The sequence below is a fragment of the Phascolarctos cinereus genome, unplaced genomic scaffold (assembly GCF_003287225.1).
Source record: "Phascolarctos cinereus isolate Bilbo 61053 unplaced genomic scaffold, phaCin_HiC Scaffold_4;HRSCAF=312, whole genome shotgun sequence".
Classification (NCBI taxonomy): Eukaryota; Metazoa; Chordata; class Mammalia; order Diprotodontia; family Phascolarctidae; genus Phascolarctos; species Phascolarctos cinereus.
This window is the reverse complement of record NW_027555847.1, coordinates 92,024,867-92,043,360: the sequence shown is the minus strand read 5'-3', so window position 1 is coordinate 92,043,360 and position 18,494 is coordinate 92,024,867. Positions and strand designations below refer to the sequence as shown.

General features: G+C 46.6%; 1 protein-coding gene across 1 annotated transcript; it reads left to right on the top strand.

The window, feature by feature from the left end:
• Positions 1–212: 212 nt before the first annotated feature.
• Positions 213–15,872, top strand: LOC110217061 (serine protease 38-like). Its single transcript, XM_020999211.2, has 6 exons — positions 213–316; positions 2,899–2,931; positions 4,674–4,836; positions 7,448–7,722; positions 10,711–10,886; positions 15,239–15,872. Exons 4-6 carry the CDS (start codon positions 7,536–7,538, stop codon positions 15,518–15,520), a joined length of 645 nt encoding a protein of 214 aa, XP_020854870.1. The 5' UTR covers positions 213–316; positions 2,899–2,931; positions 4,674–4,836; positions 7,448–7,535; the 3' UTR covers positions 15,521–15,872.
• Positions 15,873–18,494: the final 2,622 nt, after the last annotated feature.

Below are 18,494 nucleotides of genomic sequence, written 5' to 3'. Positions count from 1 at the left end.
GTACTTGTGAAGTTGATTTGCACGGTATCATTCTCTCTTGCTTCTCCTTCTACAAGTGTGAAAGCCTCCTCTGTCTTCCTTGCTGGGTTGGCCTTAACTATCACCATCTGAGTCTAACATTCTGTGTTCTAGCATTCTTTCTAGCCCTGAAATTCCTGGGTTCTTAGGTTCAAGATTCTTCCCAGGTATGACATTCCATGTTCTGTTGTCCCCTTCCAGTATGAACATTCTGTGTTCTGTGTACTAAGGTTCTTCCTGGTGCTGAGAATTCATGTTCTGCAGCCACAAGGCACCCCTAAGACCTCTACTCCAACCAGTGAGAACATGGGAAAGGAAGAGATGGGCAAAGAAAGCCAGGCCAGATCTGCTCAGTGGTCCCCTTGGGCCCCTGCTGCAGGCCCCTGGAGCCCGGTCCTGCTCAGGCCCCTGCTTTGGCCCTCCCCAGCACTAGAGGCTTCTGCAGGCCCCTGCTTTGGCCCTCCCCAGCACTAGGGGCTGCTGCAGGCCCCTGGGGCCTGGTCTCCTCAGGCTCCTACTTTGAGCCCTCCCCAGCACTAGGGGCTGCTGCAGGCCCCTGCTTTGGCCCTCCCCAGCACTAGGGGCTGCTGCAGGCCCCTGCTTTGGCCCTCCCCAGCACTAGGGGCTGCTGCAGGCCCCTGCTTTGGCTCTCCCCAGCACTAAGGGCTGCTGCAGGCCCCTGGAGCCTCCCTCCCAAGAGGGCTGGAGGAACCCCGCTGCCATTACAGTTCTTAGGGCCACTGATCGAGCCACCAGCAACGTGGATCCTCAGGCCAGATCAGTGGGGCAGGTGCAGGGGGCCCTGGACCCTGTCCCAGGCTCGGCCCAGCCCCCACAGACCAAGAGGGGCCTGGGGGTAGGGGGCAGAAGCAGGCTCCCCCTGCTGCTGCTGCTGCTGCTGCTACTTCCTAGTGAGACCCCCTCCCCCAGGGGCGGGCCAGGAATGGGAGGGGGCCACCCTGTCACCCCAGCCCCCTACTGCCATCTCCCTCCCTCCTGCTCCTCTAGAGCCTCTCCCCCATCTTGCTTCCTACCCTTCCCACTTATGCCATCCTCCCATTTCAACCCTTTCTGTTTTCTCCCCCCCTCCTCTTTTCTCCTCTTCTTCCTCCTCCTTTCTCTCTTCCTCCCCCTTTCTTTTCCTCTTCTTTTCTATTATCCTCTTCCTGCCTCTCTTCTTTCTTCTCCTTCTTCCCCCTTTTCTCCTCCCTCTTCCTTTCTTTCCCTCCTCTTCTCCTTTTCTCTTCTCATCCTCTTCCTCCCCCTCTTCCTCTTTCTTTTCTTCCGCATCCTCCTCTTCCTTCTCTCTCCTCCTTCTTATGGTCCTGCTTCTCCTCCCCCTCCTCCTCCCTCTCCCACTCCTCCTTTTCCTGCTCCTCTTCCTCCCCATTCTCTTCCCTCTCTTCCTCCTCCCCTTCCTTCTATCTCAGTCCCATCTGTTATGCCACAGGCTTTCTCTATCCCTTCTTCCTATTATCTCTCTCCCTTCCTGTAATTCCACCCTTTCCCGGTTATCTCCATCCTTCCTGCTATTTCATGCTCTCAGGCTGATCTCTCCCAGCTCCCCTAAACCACATCCTCTCCTGTTTTCCCAAGTCCCAATATAATCTCATGTCTTTCCTGTTATTGCATACCCTTAGCACTCTTTCCTAGTTTTCTATTATATTACCTGTTATCTCACCTCCTCAGTTATTCCACAGGCTCCTGTAGTCCGCCCCCCCCTCCTATTATCTCATTCCCTCCCAGTTCTTTTGCTCTCTTCTGCTGTCTCATAACCCTCCACCTGATCTCCTAGAGCATCATTGCCTCATGATATCTTCCCTCCTCTTTTTAGAATCCACCTGCAGATTATTTTCAGGCCCTCATCTTTATTTAACTTCTGTTATCTCACCTCCTCCTTTTATCTCACCTCCTTTGGTTATCTGATCTTCACTGTGATCTCACCCCTTTTTTGTTATTGCATAGCCCCCTCCATCCTTACTCTCTTTCTGTTAGATCACTTCCTTCTTTTATCTCAGCCCTCCCTGCTCTTTATCACCTCCTCTCTCCGTTATTTCACCCCATCCCAGTCATCTCATACCCTTCTTCTTACAATCTCCCTGTTATCCTTCCTGTTTTTTCTCCTGTAATCTCATCCTTATTATCCCTTCTTTCTATTATCTCATTCTCTCCTTCCTGTAATTTTATCCTTCCTTATTATTTTACTCTTACTTATTATCTCATGCTCTTGTTTTTTCATTCTGACCTATCTCACTACCTATCTAATCCTTCCTATTATCTTATCTCTCCTTCAATCTCATCCCCTCTTCAGTTATCTCATTCCCTTCTTTTCTACAAATCTTTTCCTCTATTCCTTACTAGCTATGTAACTACTGAGTGTAACACACATAGTAAGTCCCCTTTCTTATTGTCTCAATGTTCCTGTTTTTTAAAAAATCCTCTTTTGATGGCCAGTGGTCTAGTAATGGAATTCACCCTTCTCCTGTAGCCTTAGTCATCTGAGGAGGGGCTGTTAGTGGGTCCATACTGAAGTTTTTCCAGTTTGGAGTTTGCCTAAGTTGGTGAAGCTTTGGAGGGCCCAAAGTCACATGATCTTCATGCTGTGATGAGGCATTGATGAAAACTTCATTGGAAGAAAATTCCCAAATGTACTGCGGAGAGTTAGGGCAACAGACACTAGGATACTGTGAGCAGATCCCTAAAAGGAAGTGATAGGAATGAGAGAGTTGGACTAGGAAGCAGATTTGGAGAGAAAACAAGCCAGTTAGCTGATGATTGCTTGACAGATGTCAAGCAAGAGCCATGCAGTAGACAACCAGAAATAATTTCCTCTAATATAGCTTTCTTCTTTTCTCCCTTATCTCACTAATTCCTTCCCAGCAGGATCCCATGGAAGTAACCGCTTTTGTCCAGGTAAGACCTGTTTCCCTTCCACGATCTCTCTTTAGGGTTTGGGAACCAGGATTCCTGAGAGACCAGAAGGTACTAACCCTTGGAGCCAGGCAAGCCTGGACTCTGTGTGTGTGTGTGTGTGTGTGTGTGTGCACGCACGTGCGTGCACATGCACATAAGTGCACCTGCATGTGTGCACACACGCATATGAGTGCATACATGCATGTATGTGTGCTGGAGCTATTTAGAATTGGAGAAGACAGTGGAATCAGGGAAGGAAATGGAACCCCGGGGTCAGAAGTGGAGTGGAGAATCTTCCTAGTAGAGCCCAAATCTGGCCTATAGTTTCACAGAATTGTAGAATGTGGAGGTTGAAGGGACCGCTAGCTTAACTTTCTCCTGTTTAAAATAAGGAAAATTGAATCCTCAAGAGGAAGGTGATTTGGTCAGGGTCACAAGCAGTAATAATAAGGAGAGCTGCCTTGGACAGAGCACATTAAATTGTGCTAATTGCTTTCCATGTGTTACCTCCCTCCATCCTCATAATAACCCTGGGAGGCTTGTCCAGGGTCACCTTGCCATTCAGGGCTAGAGGCAGGAATGTGTGACTCCCTGGCTAGTGTCTTTTTTTATAAGATTGTCTTTCAATTCCATCTTCTCCCAGATAAAGCTTTAGAGGCTGAACACACACTAGCTATAGTGAAAAGGCACTTATGGGACTTTAAGTCAGAAAAGACTTGAATTCAAATCCAGACCCTGCTCTGTGATTGTGGGCAAGTCACTTCATCTCAGTTTCCAACTCTGCAAAATGGGCATAATACTAGTTTCACTACCTAACTCACAAGATTGTTGGGAGGAAACTAGTCTGTGAACATTGAAGTGCTGTAAAGAAGGGAGTGGTGACCAGACGTGTGGGTGGTTCTGAGGCCATGAGGGCTGTCTAGAGAAATGTGTAGTGGTTGTCTTGTGGGAGACAGGATCAGAGGCTTAGAGACTGAATATTGAGGGTAGGACACTGGTCTTAAGCCATACTTGGTAGGATCTCAGTCCCTTGGGAACTGGGGAACAGAGATACCTGTTAAAGGAGGGACCTAGGCACCAAGAGGACAGTCCTGGGCTTGAGATGTAGTCACAGGGGGCCGAGCAAGAGTCCATCTCCTAGAAGCAGATGCCGCCAACCTGAACTGAGCTTTGGCTCCAGAGGCTGCTCCATTCCCCTCTCCTAGGATCTACATTGGTCAGAGGCTGAGGTGAGACTGAGCCCTCCGGAGCGGGTTAAATGGCCAGGGATAGGCCAGGGAGGCCTGAGAGAGGTGTGATGGAGTTGGAAGACCTGAGTTCAGATTCCAGCACTATCTCTTACACCCTATTGACCAAAGCACATTTTTTCTAGGGTTCATTTCTTCATTACTTATGACTCCCTTGATGTGGAGATCCCCTCCAGCATGTTGATTGCAGCCCATAACCCACACCTCTAGTATACTTTACAGTGTACAAAGCATCTTTCCTCACAGCACCCCTGTGAAACAAAGACAGTATGGTTAGGTCCATTTCACAGATGAAGAAAAAGGGAGAGCTGAGTTTCAAACTTAGGTCTTCTGACTCTCAAGTCCAATTCTTTACACCAGTTTTGGGGAGCAAAAGAATCCGGGGGTGGGGGTAGAGCCATCCTAAGGCCCATTGCCTTTGGCGTGGAGGACCCCCAGACTATGGTGGGCTTTCTGACATCCCTGCCCCTCCATGTGTCGTGTCCCTCTCCACAGTGTGTGGGAAACGCAGACTGAAGCAGAAAGACCCAAGGATTAAGACAACATGGGAGGGGAAGTGGCCTTGGCAAGTGAGCATCCAGTATGGGCAGCACCCCCTGTGTGAGGGCACCCTTATCGACGTCCAGTGGGTGCTCACGGCATCCCACTGCTTCCGGAGGTGAGTCACGGGGCCTGGACAGCTGAGGGAGGGCACTAGGGCTCTCTGCCCTGGTCCAGAAAGGCCGGCTGTAAGGAGGGGTGCCCTGCGGGGTTGGATATCTGTAGGGACATCCACCTGGGACATGGAGATCCCAGAGGCTGAGCTGTGTACAAGGAAAAAGAAAAGAGAAGAAATGATGCAACAGAAGTATGTTAATTATTCCTGTCATTCAGAAAGAAGAGAAGCAGTGCTGTGCAGTGCAGCCTGTATTGGGCTGGGAGGGCCTAAATAGATGTGTTTATTTTCTACTTTGTCAAATCTCACCTCTTTAAAGGACTAGCTAAAGTTCTGCTGCCTCCAAGAACTTCTCAAATGCCTACTCTTGGCAGAACTCAGTGCTTGGCATTGGGAGAAGAGGTCAGGGTCCATGCTATCCTGATGTCCACATGAATAGTTATAGCTCAACTTTATGGAACATTGTAGAGTATGCAAAGGCCTTTGCATACATTGCTTGACTTGAACCTCCCTCTGACCTTGTGAAGGTTGATGGGAACTGAGAGAGAGCTTCTTATTCATGGAGTAGTAGGGAGGCCAGCGTCACTGGACGGAAGAGTATGTCGGGGGGTGGACATGGTGTAAGGTGTAAGAAGACTGGAAAGGTGGGAGGGAGGCAAGGTTAGGAGGGGCTTTGAATGCCAAGCAGACAAAGAATTTTGTATTTGATCTTGGAGGCCATAGGAAGCCACAGGAGTTTATTGACTATGAGTTTGGCATGATCAGACCTGCATTTTAGGAAAATCACTTTGGTGGCTGAATGGAGGATGGCTGGAGTAGAGGGAGACTTGTGACAGGTGGATGACCAGCAGCAGAGGCTGTTGCAATAGTCCAGGTAAGAGGTGATGAGGGCGTGCAGCAGGGTGCCATGGGAGTGTCAGGAGAGAGCAGGGGCCACAGTGGACAGGCGCAGAAGTCAAATGGACAGACTTTGGCAGCAGATTGGATATGGGGGGATAAGAGGTGAGAAAAGTTGAAAAGTCAAAAATGATGCCTAGGTTGTGAGCCTGGGGAGGAGGATAGTGGTTCCCTTGACAGGAAGAGGGAGGTTTGGAAGGTGGGAGAGTTTAGGGTGAAAGATCATAAGTTCCATTTTTACACATACTGAGTTTCAGGTGTCTGCTGGATGTGCAGTTCAAGGTGCCTGAAAGGCAGTTGGTTGAGACTGGGGGCTGCGAGACAGCTTGGGGCTGGATAGGTAAATTTGAGAATCTTCAGCATAGAGAGCATTTGATTCTATAACTTTGTATAATTGGAAGGACATATTAATGTTTGGTGGAGGGGCAGGTTTAGGAGGAAGATCATAAATTTCTTTTTAGATGGTTTATTCTGCTGATAGTATGTCTCAGCAGAGATGTCTTCCAGGTAGTTGGAAGTATGGGAATAGAATTAAAGAATGATATTAGGTCTGGATATTTAAAAGACCACGGCAGCTGGAGTGGGGTGGGGGTGGAAGGGATGTGCCTAATAGATCAGAAAACAGAGTTAACATTCAGAAAGGCCTCGAATGCCTAGGACTAGGGTCCAGATACCATAGGATGAAATTTAATAAAGATAAAGGTAAATCCATATGTTGGAATTTAAATAATAACAACACCATGAAACAATCAACTTGGAAAGCTGTAAGGATTCTGATCAATGCAATGATCATCCATGACTCCAGGAAACATGATGAAACATTTTTTTCCCCCACCTCCTGGCAGAGAGATAATGGATTCAGGGTTCAGAATGAGATCTCTATTTTCGGCCAGCCAATGAGGGAATTTATTTTACTTAACTATGCATATTTGTTTCAAAGATTTTTTTTCTTTTCCACTGGGATGGAAAGAATATAGACTTCTTTTAATTAAAACACACACACACACACACACACACAAACACTCACACACAAATATAGGAGGGTGGAGGACTGGCTAGACACATTTGTATGACAAAGATCTGGGGGTTTTAGTAGACCACTTCCTCAATATGAGTCAACTGTGTGGCATCAAGTCAAAAAACTAACATGATCTTAAACTACATTATGAGAGGTACAATATGGAAAGGCAGAAAGGTGAAAATCCTGCTGGATTCTGAACTGGTCAGATCCCATCCAGGGTATTCTGTTTAATTTTGGATGTCACATGGACAAACTGGATTGCAACCTGAGAAGAATGACAAGATGGTGGGAGATAGGAGACTGTGTCACATGAAGACCAGTTGGAGATATTTATCCTGGAGAAGTAAAGATTTAGAAAGAAGGTGATGACAATCTTGAAATATCTGAAGGATTGTCAGAAGTCATGGGCTTAGACCTGGTCTGCTCAGTGGCCAGAAAGGGGAGCAGGGGGTAGAAGATTCAGGGAGTCAGGTGTTGGTTCAACACTCGGGAGAATTCCTCCACATTAGAGGGATCCAAAAATAAGGAGGCTGCCCTGGCTGTTCTGTCCATGGGGGTCTCAAAGGAGAACTGGATGACCGCTTCTTGGAAAGAAGTGACAGCTTCCATCTCTGAGTCTGTTATTTCAGCTGTGATTCACTTCCAAAGGCTCACAAAGAGTGGACAGTAATGTGAGATTTCTCCCTTTCCCCACAGAACCAATGACCCTACTGTCTACCATGTTTTAGTGGGCAGCCATAAGTTATATGAGAAGAGCCCCAAGTCTCTCACGGTTGGAGTGAAGATGATTTTTAGGCATCCAGATATCTCAAATATTCAACCCTTTGGACAAGATATTGGGCTGGTCCTCCTGGAGGTTCCGGTGAGGTTGTCTCCGTATGTCATGCCTATCTGCATGCCAAGACCAGGCTTGAATTTTGAAGAGAAGGTCTCTTGCTGGATGACAGGCTGGGAAAGACCTACCAACACAGGTGAGAGGAAAGATATGTGGGCAGATGAGGTAACACACCGCAGAGCTTGAGAGCCAGTGTGGTGAGGTGAAAGAATAAGAGATCCTCAGACCTGAGTGGGGCTTCAGGACATCTAGGCCAAATGGCACCCACCACGATCCTTCTTCCCACCCTCTCCAACCAGGGGTCATCCGGGCTCTGCCACTCTGGGGAGAGAGCCAAAGCCTGCTTCTCTGTAACATCCTCTCTTCCTTTCAGTTCTGCCCTTAGAGGCCAAGCAGAGTAAAGTTAATCCCTCCACACTGCTGCTTTTCACATGTTTGAGAGGATGTTCCCTCAAAAATCTTTTTTTTCTTTTCTGCTGGGAATTTTCCATCAGTTCTTTCCACTGAGCTTAACAGGGGAAGGTTCAGATTGCCTCAACATTAGGGTCCTCCCCTTATAGACCTTATAGATATTTGTCAATGTTTTTCCTAAATTGAAGCACCCAGACCTAAACGTGCTAGTTTACATGTCTTCTGACTGGGCACAGGGCAGCAGGATAGATTGATAGCTAGACAGATAGATAGATAGAGACAGATATACAGATAGAGACAGATAATAGATGGTAGGTAGATAGATTAGTAGGTATATATTACATAAAGAGGTAGATGGATAGATGATAGATAATAGGTAGATGGATAGATATATACATAGATAACAGATGTTAGGTAGATGATAGAAGGATAAGTAGATGGATGGATAGATAAATTAGTAGGTAGATAGATATTAGGTAGATGGAGGGCAGCTAGGTGACACAGTGGATAGAGCATTGGGCTTGGAGTCAGGAAGATTCATTTTTGTGAGTTCAAATCCAACCTCAGACACTTACTAGCTGTGTGACCCTGGGCAAGTCACTTAGCCCTGTTTGTCTCAATTCCTCTTCTGTAAAATGAGCTAGAGAAGGAAATTGCAAACCACTCCTGTATCTCTACCAAGAAAACCCCAAATGGCATCATGAGAGGCAGACACAACTGAAATGAGTCAACAGCAAAAACAAGTAGATGGATAAATAGATGCAAAGATAGATAGTAAGTAGATGGATGCTAGAAGAATAGGTAGATATAAATATGTAGATGTAGATGGATAGAGAGATAGACAAATAATAGGTAGAGAGGGAGATGGATAGATAGAGAGCTTTCTATGTTCTGGGTACTTTAAGCACTAGGGATACAAACAGTACTTTGCATTTTCCTGGGAGAAGATAGTCACAGAAAGGGGAGTGGGAAGGGGGAACAGGAAAAGGGAGCTGGGGAGGCTGGCGAAACAGCTGGTGAAGAAGAAGAGACATCTGCAGAGTGGAGGGGATCACTGCTGGGCTCCTCCTGCCCTAGCATTTCAGAGCAGGGCATGGTTATGCAGGCCAACATGGCATCAGCCCCTTTCCCCACCGAGACACTCCTCGATTTCACACAAAGCACTATCTCCCACCTGATTACATAGAGCTCCATGAGGAGACACCGAGTGGCTGGATCCTCGTGGAGCCCTTCTAGGAGGAGTGGCCGAGATGTGTGAGCATTAAGAGCCTTGATAGGCATCCACAGAAGCAGTAGTTCAAGTATAACCTTCCCTTGCCATATCTCGCCATTGTTTTCAAATCGATCTGCCTCGGGGATCACATTGACTTCCTCGGGTCAAGATCTCGAGTTCACCTTGTTTATTACCCACTCTTTGCCTTAGTACAAAAGCCCTGCCTGGGAATCAAAAGTCCTGGGTTCAAGTCTTGTTTCTGTCCCTGACTGGCTGTGTAACCTTGGTTAAATCATTTCCTCTCCCTGGACCCCTGCTTTGCAAAATAAGGCAGTTATACCGGCAGTTACACAAGGTTTCTTAAGCTAGGGTCCAAGCATCAAGCGAGTGATCATGGGTAAATTTCAGGGGGTCCATGCATTTGGATGAAAAAAAATTACATCTTTGGTTTCCTTTGCAATTCTATGTATTTTATTTTATGCATTTTAAAACATGATTCTGAGAAGGGGTCCATAGACTTTCCCAGTCTGCTTAAAAGGGGTCCAAGACAGAGGACTAGATGACTCTTTCCAGCTCTGAAATTTCAGGTCTGATTAACCTGGAAGGCTTCCAAGTTTTAAAGGCAGGAAGAAAGCTAATTTAGTGGAAAGGAGAAAGAAAATGCTTCTCAGGTAGAGGTCTGTGGAGGCCTTCAGAGATGAAAAAAAGTTAGGAACTAAAAGGGTACAGTTGGCACTCTGATCTTCAACAGGGGCTTGTGCTGAGGGACAAGGCCAGGGAGCCACAGAACGCCCTAGTACACGAAGTCAGGAAGGCCTGAGTTCAAATCCAACCTCAGGCACTTATTGGCTATGTGATACTGGGCAGGTCACTTAACTGCTAACTGCCTCAGTTTCCTCATCTGTAAAATGAGGATAATAATAGTACCTACCTCTCAGGGTTTGTCATGAGGATAAAATGAGAGAATATTTATAAAAAATTTACAAACCTTAAAGGGAAGGGGAATAAACATTTATAAAGCATCTACTATGTGCCAGTTGGGGCAGCTAGGGACACAATGGATAGAATGCTGAGACTGAAGTCAGGAAGACTCCACTTCCTGAGTTCAAATCTGGCCTCAGACGCTTACTAGCTGTGTGACCCTGGGTAAGTCACTTAATCCTGTTTGCCTATCTGTAAAATGAGCTGGAGAAGGAAATGGAAACCACTCCATCATCTTTGCCAGGAAAACCCTAAATGGGGTCATGGAGAGATGGCATGACTGAAAAATGGCCAAACAGAACAGAATATGTGCCAGGCACTGTGCTAAATGCTTTTTCTAAATATCTCATTTTATCCTCACAACAACTGTGAGGGCAGGTGCTCTAAACACTAATCATTATCATTATTGTAGTTATTATTAGGGCAGATTTCCTGGGGAGTTTGAACTTCATAGGCTGGGCAGGCAGCACAGGTGGGGAGAAGGCCTGGCCTCTAACTGGGAACTCTGCTTCCCAACAGTGTTACCGGTAAAGGTCTCCTCTCTCCAGGAGGTCCAACTTCCTTTTATTAAGAATCCCGAGTGTAATGCCCTCTACGTATCCATGGTGAATATCACAACTAACAAAGAGGTGTATGAGATAGAGGATGACATGCTGTGTGCAGGGGACATCAGTAACCCCAAAGTGATCTGCCTGGTAAGCTCCTTTTGGTTTTTCCTTTTCTTGGCTTCTAAGTGCAGAATTCAGAGCCCTCTGTGATCAGTTGGAACACCTCTCCTTCCTGGACAGAGACAAGACTCCTGTTCCTTCCTTCTCTACTCTCAAATCCTCACTAGCCTTTCCCTCTTCTTAGAGGCCATTCCTGGGCCACTTGTCCCCTCTAGATCAGTGCCTTCCCAAGCTACAATCTCAAAATGTCAGAGCTGGAAGGGACTTTGGGGGTCATCTGGTCCAGTGATATCAAAGTCAAACTGAGTGACTATAGAAATCTACTATCTGATAAACCCAAAGACCCCAGCTTCTGGGATAAGAACTCACTCTTTGAAAAAATAAGCTGCTGGGAAAACTGGCAAAGAGGATGGCAGAAACTAGGCATAGACCAGAATCTTACACCCTATACCAAAATAAAGTCAAAATGGGTACATGATTTAGATATAAAGGCTGATACCATAAGCAAACTGGGAGAGCAAGGAATAGTTTACCTGTTACATTTATGGAGAACAGAAGAATTTATGACCAAACAAGAGATAGAGAACATTATGAAATGCAAAATGAACAATTTTGATTACATTAAATTGAAAAGTTTTTGTACAAACAAAGCCAATGCAACCAAGATTAGGAGGGAAGCAGAAAACTGGGAAAGAATTTTTACAACCAGTGTCTCTGATAAGGGCCTCATTTCTAAAACATATAGAGAACTCTGTCGAATTTATAAGAATACAAGTCATTCCCCAATTGATAAATGATTAAAGGACATGAACAGGCAGTTTTCAGATAAAGAAATTAAAACTATCTAAAGTCATATTAAAAATGCTCAAAAACACTATTGATTAGAGAAATGCAAATCAAAACAACTCTGAGGTATCATATCACACCTATCAGATTGGCCAATATGACAAAACAGGAAAATGACAAATGTTGAAGATGTGGGAAAATTGGAACATTAATACATTGTTGGTGGAGTTGTGAACTGATCCAACCATTTTGGAGAGCAATTTGGAACTATGCCCAAAGGGCTATAAACCATGTGCATACCCTTTGACCTAGGAATAGCACTTCTAGGGCTGTATCCCAAAGAGATCATACAAATGGGAAAAGGACCCACATGTACACAAATATTGATAGCAGTTCTTTCTGTGGTGGCCAAGAATTGAAAATTGAGAGAATGCCCATCAATTGAGGAATGGCTGAACAAGTTATGATATATAAATGTGATGGAATACTACTATAAGAAATGACGAGCAAGCAGACTTTGGAAAAACCTGGAAAGACTTGTATGGACTGATGCTGATTGAAGTGAGCAGAACCAGGAGAACGTTGTGCACAGTAACAGCCACATTGTGCGATGACTAACATTGATAGACTTAGCTCTCCTCAGCACTGCAAGGATCTAAGACATCTCCCAAGGCCTCATGATGGAAAATGCTATCCACATCCAAAGAAAGAACTGTGGAGTTTGAATGCAGATCAAAGCCTACTATTTGCTCCTTTTTTTCTTCTGTTTTATTTTGTTTCTTCTTTCTTGTGGTCCCTCCTATTGGTTCTAATTCTTCTTTACAACATGACTAATGTGAAAATATGTTTAATAGGAAAAACAACAACAACAAATCAAACTGAGTCAGGCCAGGGCCACTGAACTGTGTATAGGGATCCCTGGGGGCCACATATTGATTTAGAAAAGCCACATCTATCGTCTGTTGTATTTTTATTTATTTTGTTAAATGTTTCCCATTTACACTTTAATCTGGTTTTGAAACACTTGAGAGTTTGACACCTCTGGTCTAATCCAGTCCATACCTTAATAGAAATCTTTTCTGTGTCATAGGAGATTTCAGAGGCAGGCTTTAGCTCAGGAAGGATCTAGTCCAGGGGTGGGGAACCTGCAGCCTCAAGGCCACATGTGGCCTTCTAGGTCCTTGGGCGTGGCCTTTGGACTGAGTCCAAGTTTTAGAGAACAAACCCTTTTATTAAGGGGATTCATTCTGTGAAGTTTAGATTCAGTCCAAGGGCCACACTTGAGGACCTCGAGGGCTACATGTGGCCTCCAGGCTGCAGGTTCCCCGCCCCTGATCTGGTTTAACCCTGTCATTGTAGAGATGAAAGAATAGACCCACCACAAGAGGATGGGGCTGACCCACTCATCTGGGATCTTGCAGACAGTGAGCTAGATCGTGGATTAGACCAGATTGAAGGTTTCAGATCCCTAACCTAGGATCTAAATCTACAACCCTCCAGCAAAAGCTTCTGGGCTTCAGACTGAAGGATGTTGAGAATCATGCTAGACTCGGCAAATTGGGTCCAAATTGTGGCTGTGTCTCACTTTAGGCTTGTGACTTTGGGCAGGCCAGGTTTCCTCTCTGGGCCTCAGTGTTCTTGTCTGAAAAACAGAGATAAAAATCTTTGCTCGTCCTGTCTCGTTGGGTCGTTGTGAGAATAGCGCTTCATAATTTGTGACGTTTTCTAGAAATGGGAACTCTTCTTATTCCATCCACTGGACAGAAAACCAGGAGTGGATAATAAAACAGGATAATAAAACAGAAATTCATGTATTGCCAGTGTTACACACTCCAAGGTCCCTTGCAGCTCTGCATCTGTGATTTCATGGTATGCCACAATTTGTCACAATTATTCCCCAATCGATGGATACCAATTTTCCTTTCAGTTCTTTGCTGCTACTGAAAGTATTGCTATTAATGTTTTTCTGTCCCGGTCTTTGGCTTTTGTACAGCTCAGTGACTTACATAGAATTCCCAAATGTTCTCCAGTAGTGTTGGGCTTATCCGCAGCTCCACCAACAATGCAGCAGTGTGCTTATGTAAGGACCTTTTCTGAGGTCATGTGCGGGGTGAAGACCAAAGCTGGGATTCAAGCCTGGCTCCTGGGGTTCTGAATGCACCGTGTTGTCTGCTTCTCCATCAGCTCTGGGATGACCTGTCTCTTGGTCAGTTTTTATTGGAAGATCATTTGAAGGCTCTTCCTTCAGGAGCCCTATGGCTAGAGCTTAGCCCCTGTTTCCAGGACTTCCTCACATGGTTCAGATAAGTTTGGGAAACTTCCCCCCTGCCCCAGTCAATGGGCCAATAGCTGAGAATTCTAGAAGCAGCTTGGCTGCTGTCCTGAAGACTGCCAGGACCTTTTGGCTGCTCCTCCAAGGCCGAGACTGGAATGAGGTCAGCCTGGATGAGACCCCTGTGGTCCCTGGTCTCCAGCTCTGGGGGCTGCATTTGGAGAAGGACACTGACCAGTCTTTCTCCCCAGTACAGGGGCAGTTCCAGCTCGTTCATGTGTTGCCAGCCCCTGAATAAAGGCTTGTTAAGTGCAGGAGGGCCACCAGGGTTGGAGGGTTGGAATCCAGGTGGCTGGAGGACCTGGGCAAAGCTAGTGAGGTGGGGAGGATATGGGGAGGGGAGGCTGCCCTGGTCTTCATCTTCATTTGGCTGCAGGGCTGGCCTGGGGCAGAGATGATCTTCCTATACATGGAGGGTATGAGAGGCAGGTGTCAACCTAAAATAAGGAAAAAACATCTCAACAATAACTGCCATTTCTATACCAGATGACTTGTGCCCCTATAACTTTGTGTGAAGAGAGGATCACTATTCTCATTTCACAGATGAGAAAAATGAGGCTCAGAATCACATGCCTGCTGAACGTTAGAGCCAGGATCCAGGCCCAGGTGTCCTTGTCCTAAGCTGGGATTCAGTCCCCTCTGCCATGGCTGCCTCCCTAGTGGGTGTGACAAGGCCAGGGCCTAGTCTGTCTGGGACAGGGCTGAGGAGGGACCGCCTCTGATTCTCCATCCTAGGACAGGCAGTTCAGGCCACACTGACCTAACCAGAGGAGCCTATCATGCCTGGGAATCAGAGGAAGGTGGAGAGGGGAGGAAGGAGAAGGAGGAAGGACAGGAAAAAGGAGGAAAAGGCTTTGGCAGTGATGGAGGAGGGTGCTGCCCACTCCACGAGGGCAGGCTCTGTGGCTTATCTCTGCTTCCAGTTCCTTTAGCACCTAGACCAGTGTTCTGCACACAGGGACTTCTGGATAAATGTCTGGTGAATGACTCAAGTTCAAGTAGAAACCTGTGCCAGTAAGTTCAGTGCATTCAAATCTAGGTCAGGTGCATTGGGCAGTCAATCAAATGGATGTCTTCCTGGCTCTGAGCCTCAGTTTCCTCCTCTGTAAAGTGAAAGGCTTAGACTAGATGGTCTCTAAGCTTCCTTCCACCTCTGACATTCCAGGGTCTCCTAATTGTTGATTGGCCTTGTTTGGGGGTGGGCAGCACTGGATCAACCACCTCCCTGAAATTCGCCACTAATTATTTCTCTCTTCTCCAGGGAGATGTTGGGAGCCCCCTCGTCTGTGAATTCTCGAAGATCTGGACTCAGGTGGCAGTGGTGAGCTGGAGCACCCAGTGTTCACCCACCTACCTGACCGTATTTACCAGACTCATCCCTTATCTGGACTGGATAGAAAAGACCAAAAAAATCTCATTTCTACGAACTAGGAAAATTGGCAGGATAGAGGAGAGAAGTGAAAGCACGTCGTGGTCTCGATCAGGCACATATACCTTGTTTCCCACCCTCCTCGTCCCTTTGCAGATTATGCTCCTGCATTAGTTGTTCTGCCTGGGTCTCCCAATGGCCCCATGAAGGCTTCTTCCCCACACCCCCAAGTTTTCTTTTGGCTCCTCTGTTCCATCTTCCCTTGCTTTCACATGGGCTTCCCTCCCCCCTCACGTCATTCCATCTTCATCTCTTCAGGCCAGTCCCCCACTAGGCAATTTGATAGGCAAATTTTCCAGAAGCGCAGTGGGGCCTGGTGTCCAAGTAGGTAGTGGGGAGGGGATGGCACCGGGAAGAGGATGGGGGTAGTGCTGGGCCGGATCCTCTTCTGGAAGGAGCTGAGAGCCCCGAGGGGCTGGAAACAGACAGTCCTTGACTGTAAAAGGCACTGAGACTGATAATTTCATTAAACTGTCAAAATGAAAAGGACTTGGGAGTTCTTTTATTGTCTGTGGTGACTATGGTTGGCATCTCATGGCCGAGGACACAGCAATACTCCATTCTTACAACATCATAAGGGTTACACATCCCTTTCCTCCCGTGAGGAAATAAGTGAGGGGCACAGCTGGATGCGCTTTGTCTCAGTTCAACAAGACAAGGGGCCGAGGCTCATCCAGCTTAAATGACACAGCCCCTTCACACAGTCCATGCAGGAGCAAGACATTGGGCCCAGGTCTGCTGAGCCCAGATTTAGAACCCTTTCCAGGGCACACAATGGGTGTGTAGTTTTATCACGACACTAGAAACATTTTTAAAAATTAAAAATATACCCAGCAATATTGTCTGATGTTCTTTAGATTGAATATAGAAGGGCCTAGACCTGTGATTTCATTGGTCTAGGGGACTCCCCAGTGAGGAAAATCCCTCTTAATTAGATAGTAAGTCAAATTCAAGTCTTCCTCGCTCCAAGTCCAGCACTCTATTTGCCATAATACCTGGCTATGTCTTCAAAGATCTTGTCTCATATTTACCCTCAGTCATGGCTTCCCTTAGGAACATCAGAATTGGGCTTGTATCTGAGTTACCATAGAAGTAGGCCCCTTGCTCCTTCTGGAAGCATCCAGGCTAGCAAAAATACCGAAGATAGGACAGGCTTTATTTCACTCTACAAAAAACAAAGGATTTGTGCCTAATCTTATAAACAGTCAAATTCCTCTTCCTTCTCTGTGACCTCTGCCTTCCCCACCCCAGTGCTAGGTTGTTCCCCCAACCCTCACTTCTGGTGAGTCCCAAATACCCTCAAGAGTTGAACTGGTGAGGCAGCTAGGTGGCGCAGTGGATAGAGCACTGGCCCTGGATTCTGGAGAACCTGAGTTCAAATCCGGCCTCAGACACATAACGCTTACTAGCTGTGTGACCCTGGGCAAGTCACTTAACCCCATTGCCTAGCAGAAAATAAAAAAAATAAAAAATAATAAAGAAGAGCTGAACTGGCTGTATCTAGATTGATCTTCTGCATCATCCCCATGCTGTGGAATCCTTCTTTCCCTTTACATCTCCATCTGGCAATGGCTCCCACTTTCCTTCTGTATCCCCTTAAGGAGGGCCTTTCCAGAGCTCCTTTTAGTTTCTGTATGTCAACTTGGAACGTTTCCTCTAGGTCGGTGCTTCCCTGGAAGAACTGTGTGTATACACAGAAGCCTCCCTTCAGGGGATCTCTGGATCTCTCCTCTTTGGTATACCACCCTATATAGCCTCCAGTTAAAGCCAGAACCTGAGGGTTTAGTTCGGGAGCTTAGGTGTATGACCTAGCCACAAAAGTCAATCAGCACCAAAAAAAACCCAAAAACAGTCTTACTCTCTGAGTCAGTGAGGTCTTAGGACAAAAGATAATCCTGTCTACAGAATTCACATATTGCCAAGAAGACAAGATGGGAAGGGGCTTACTCAGCCTCCTGGTAGCACGTTTAGGCATTCCTGATACAATCTGTCTACAATTAAAATTTTTGCAATCCTTGAAAATGTTATTACGGTACCTTTTGGGCACACTGGCCTGCAGCCCTAAATTTTGGCAAAGAAACTTGAGAGTTTCCTCAAATCTAAGAATGCCTCTCAAATCAGACTCAGGGATCCCAGATGGTCAAGTTTATGACTCTGTCACACCAGGGCCTACTTCAAATTAGGGCGTGTTTTCCTTACCTGAGGGCAAAGATGGCCAGAGGCCAGGGGTTATAATTTGCTGCTAGCTCAAGGGTCCCTGAGGGTACAGGGATGTGGTTTCTCAAGACAGGGGCTCCCTGAGGTCAGAAGACATGTCTTCCCACAGACTAGCAGCCCTCCCATAGTAAGGGCTGACTCTTCCAACCAGGGGCCCTTCAAGATGGGACCTCTTTTTCTCTTAGACCCCCTGAGGGTTTACAGGACCCCAGAATGTGGAGCTGGAATAGACTTTCGATGTCATCTAGTTCAGCCCTTTCATTTTAGAGATAAGAAAACCAAAGTATTAGAGATTAAGTGATCTGAGATCATGTAGATATAATTATGGAACCATGTTGAGGACTCAAAACTAGGTTTTCTGACTTCAAATTCCTTTCTCTTCAGTTTCTATGAAATCATGATGCTTTCCCCCAGACCATGTGGCCCTTGCAGACCAACCTCTCCCCCCCGCCCCCCCCAAGGGATTGAGGGGGATGTGATGAACAGCCACGCACTGGGCTGGTGAGATCATGTCCCCTCAGGTTTTGCCCGGCCGCAGGAGTAGGGGGCGCTCTCTAGGAGGACCCTGGGCACACCTAGTCAGTTACCATGAAGACACAGGTGCTGCCAGGAGACACAGAGCACCACCAGGACCTGGACATGGGGACTTGCTCACCTCTGAGCCTTTCTGCTCCAGGGGGCCTGGGGCTCCTGCCCCGCTTCCTACTACTGCTGCTGCTGCTGCTGGCACCCAGTGAGGCTTCCTGTAATCATTATCTGTCTCACCTCCACTCAGTTATCACTGTTATCTCTCCTCCTTCCAGTTATCTATCTCACTTTCTTTCTGTTATCTCACTCCTCCTACTTACCTGTTTCACCTCCATCCTGTTAT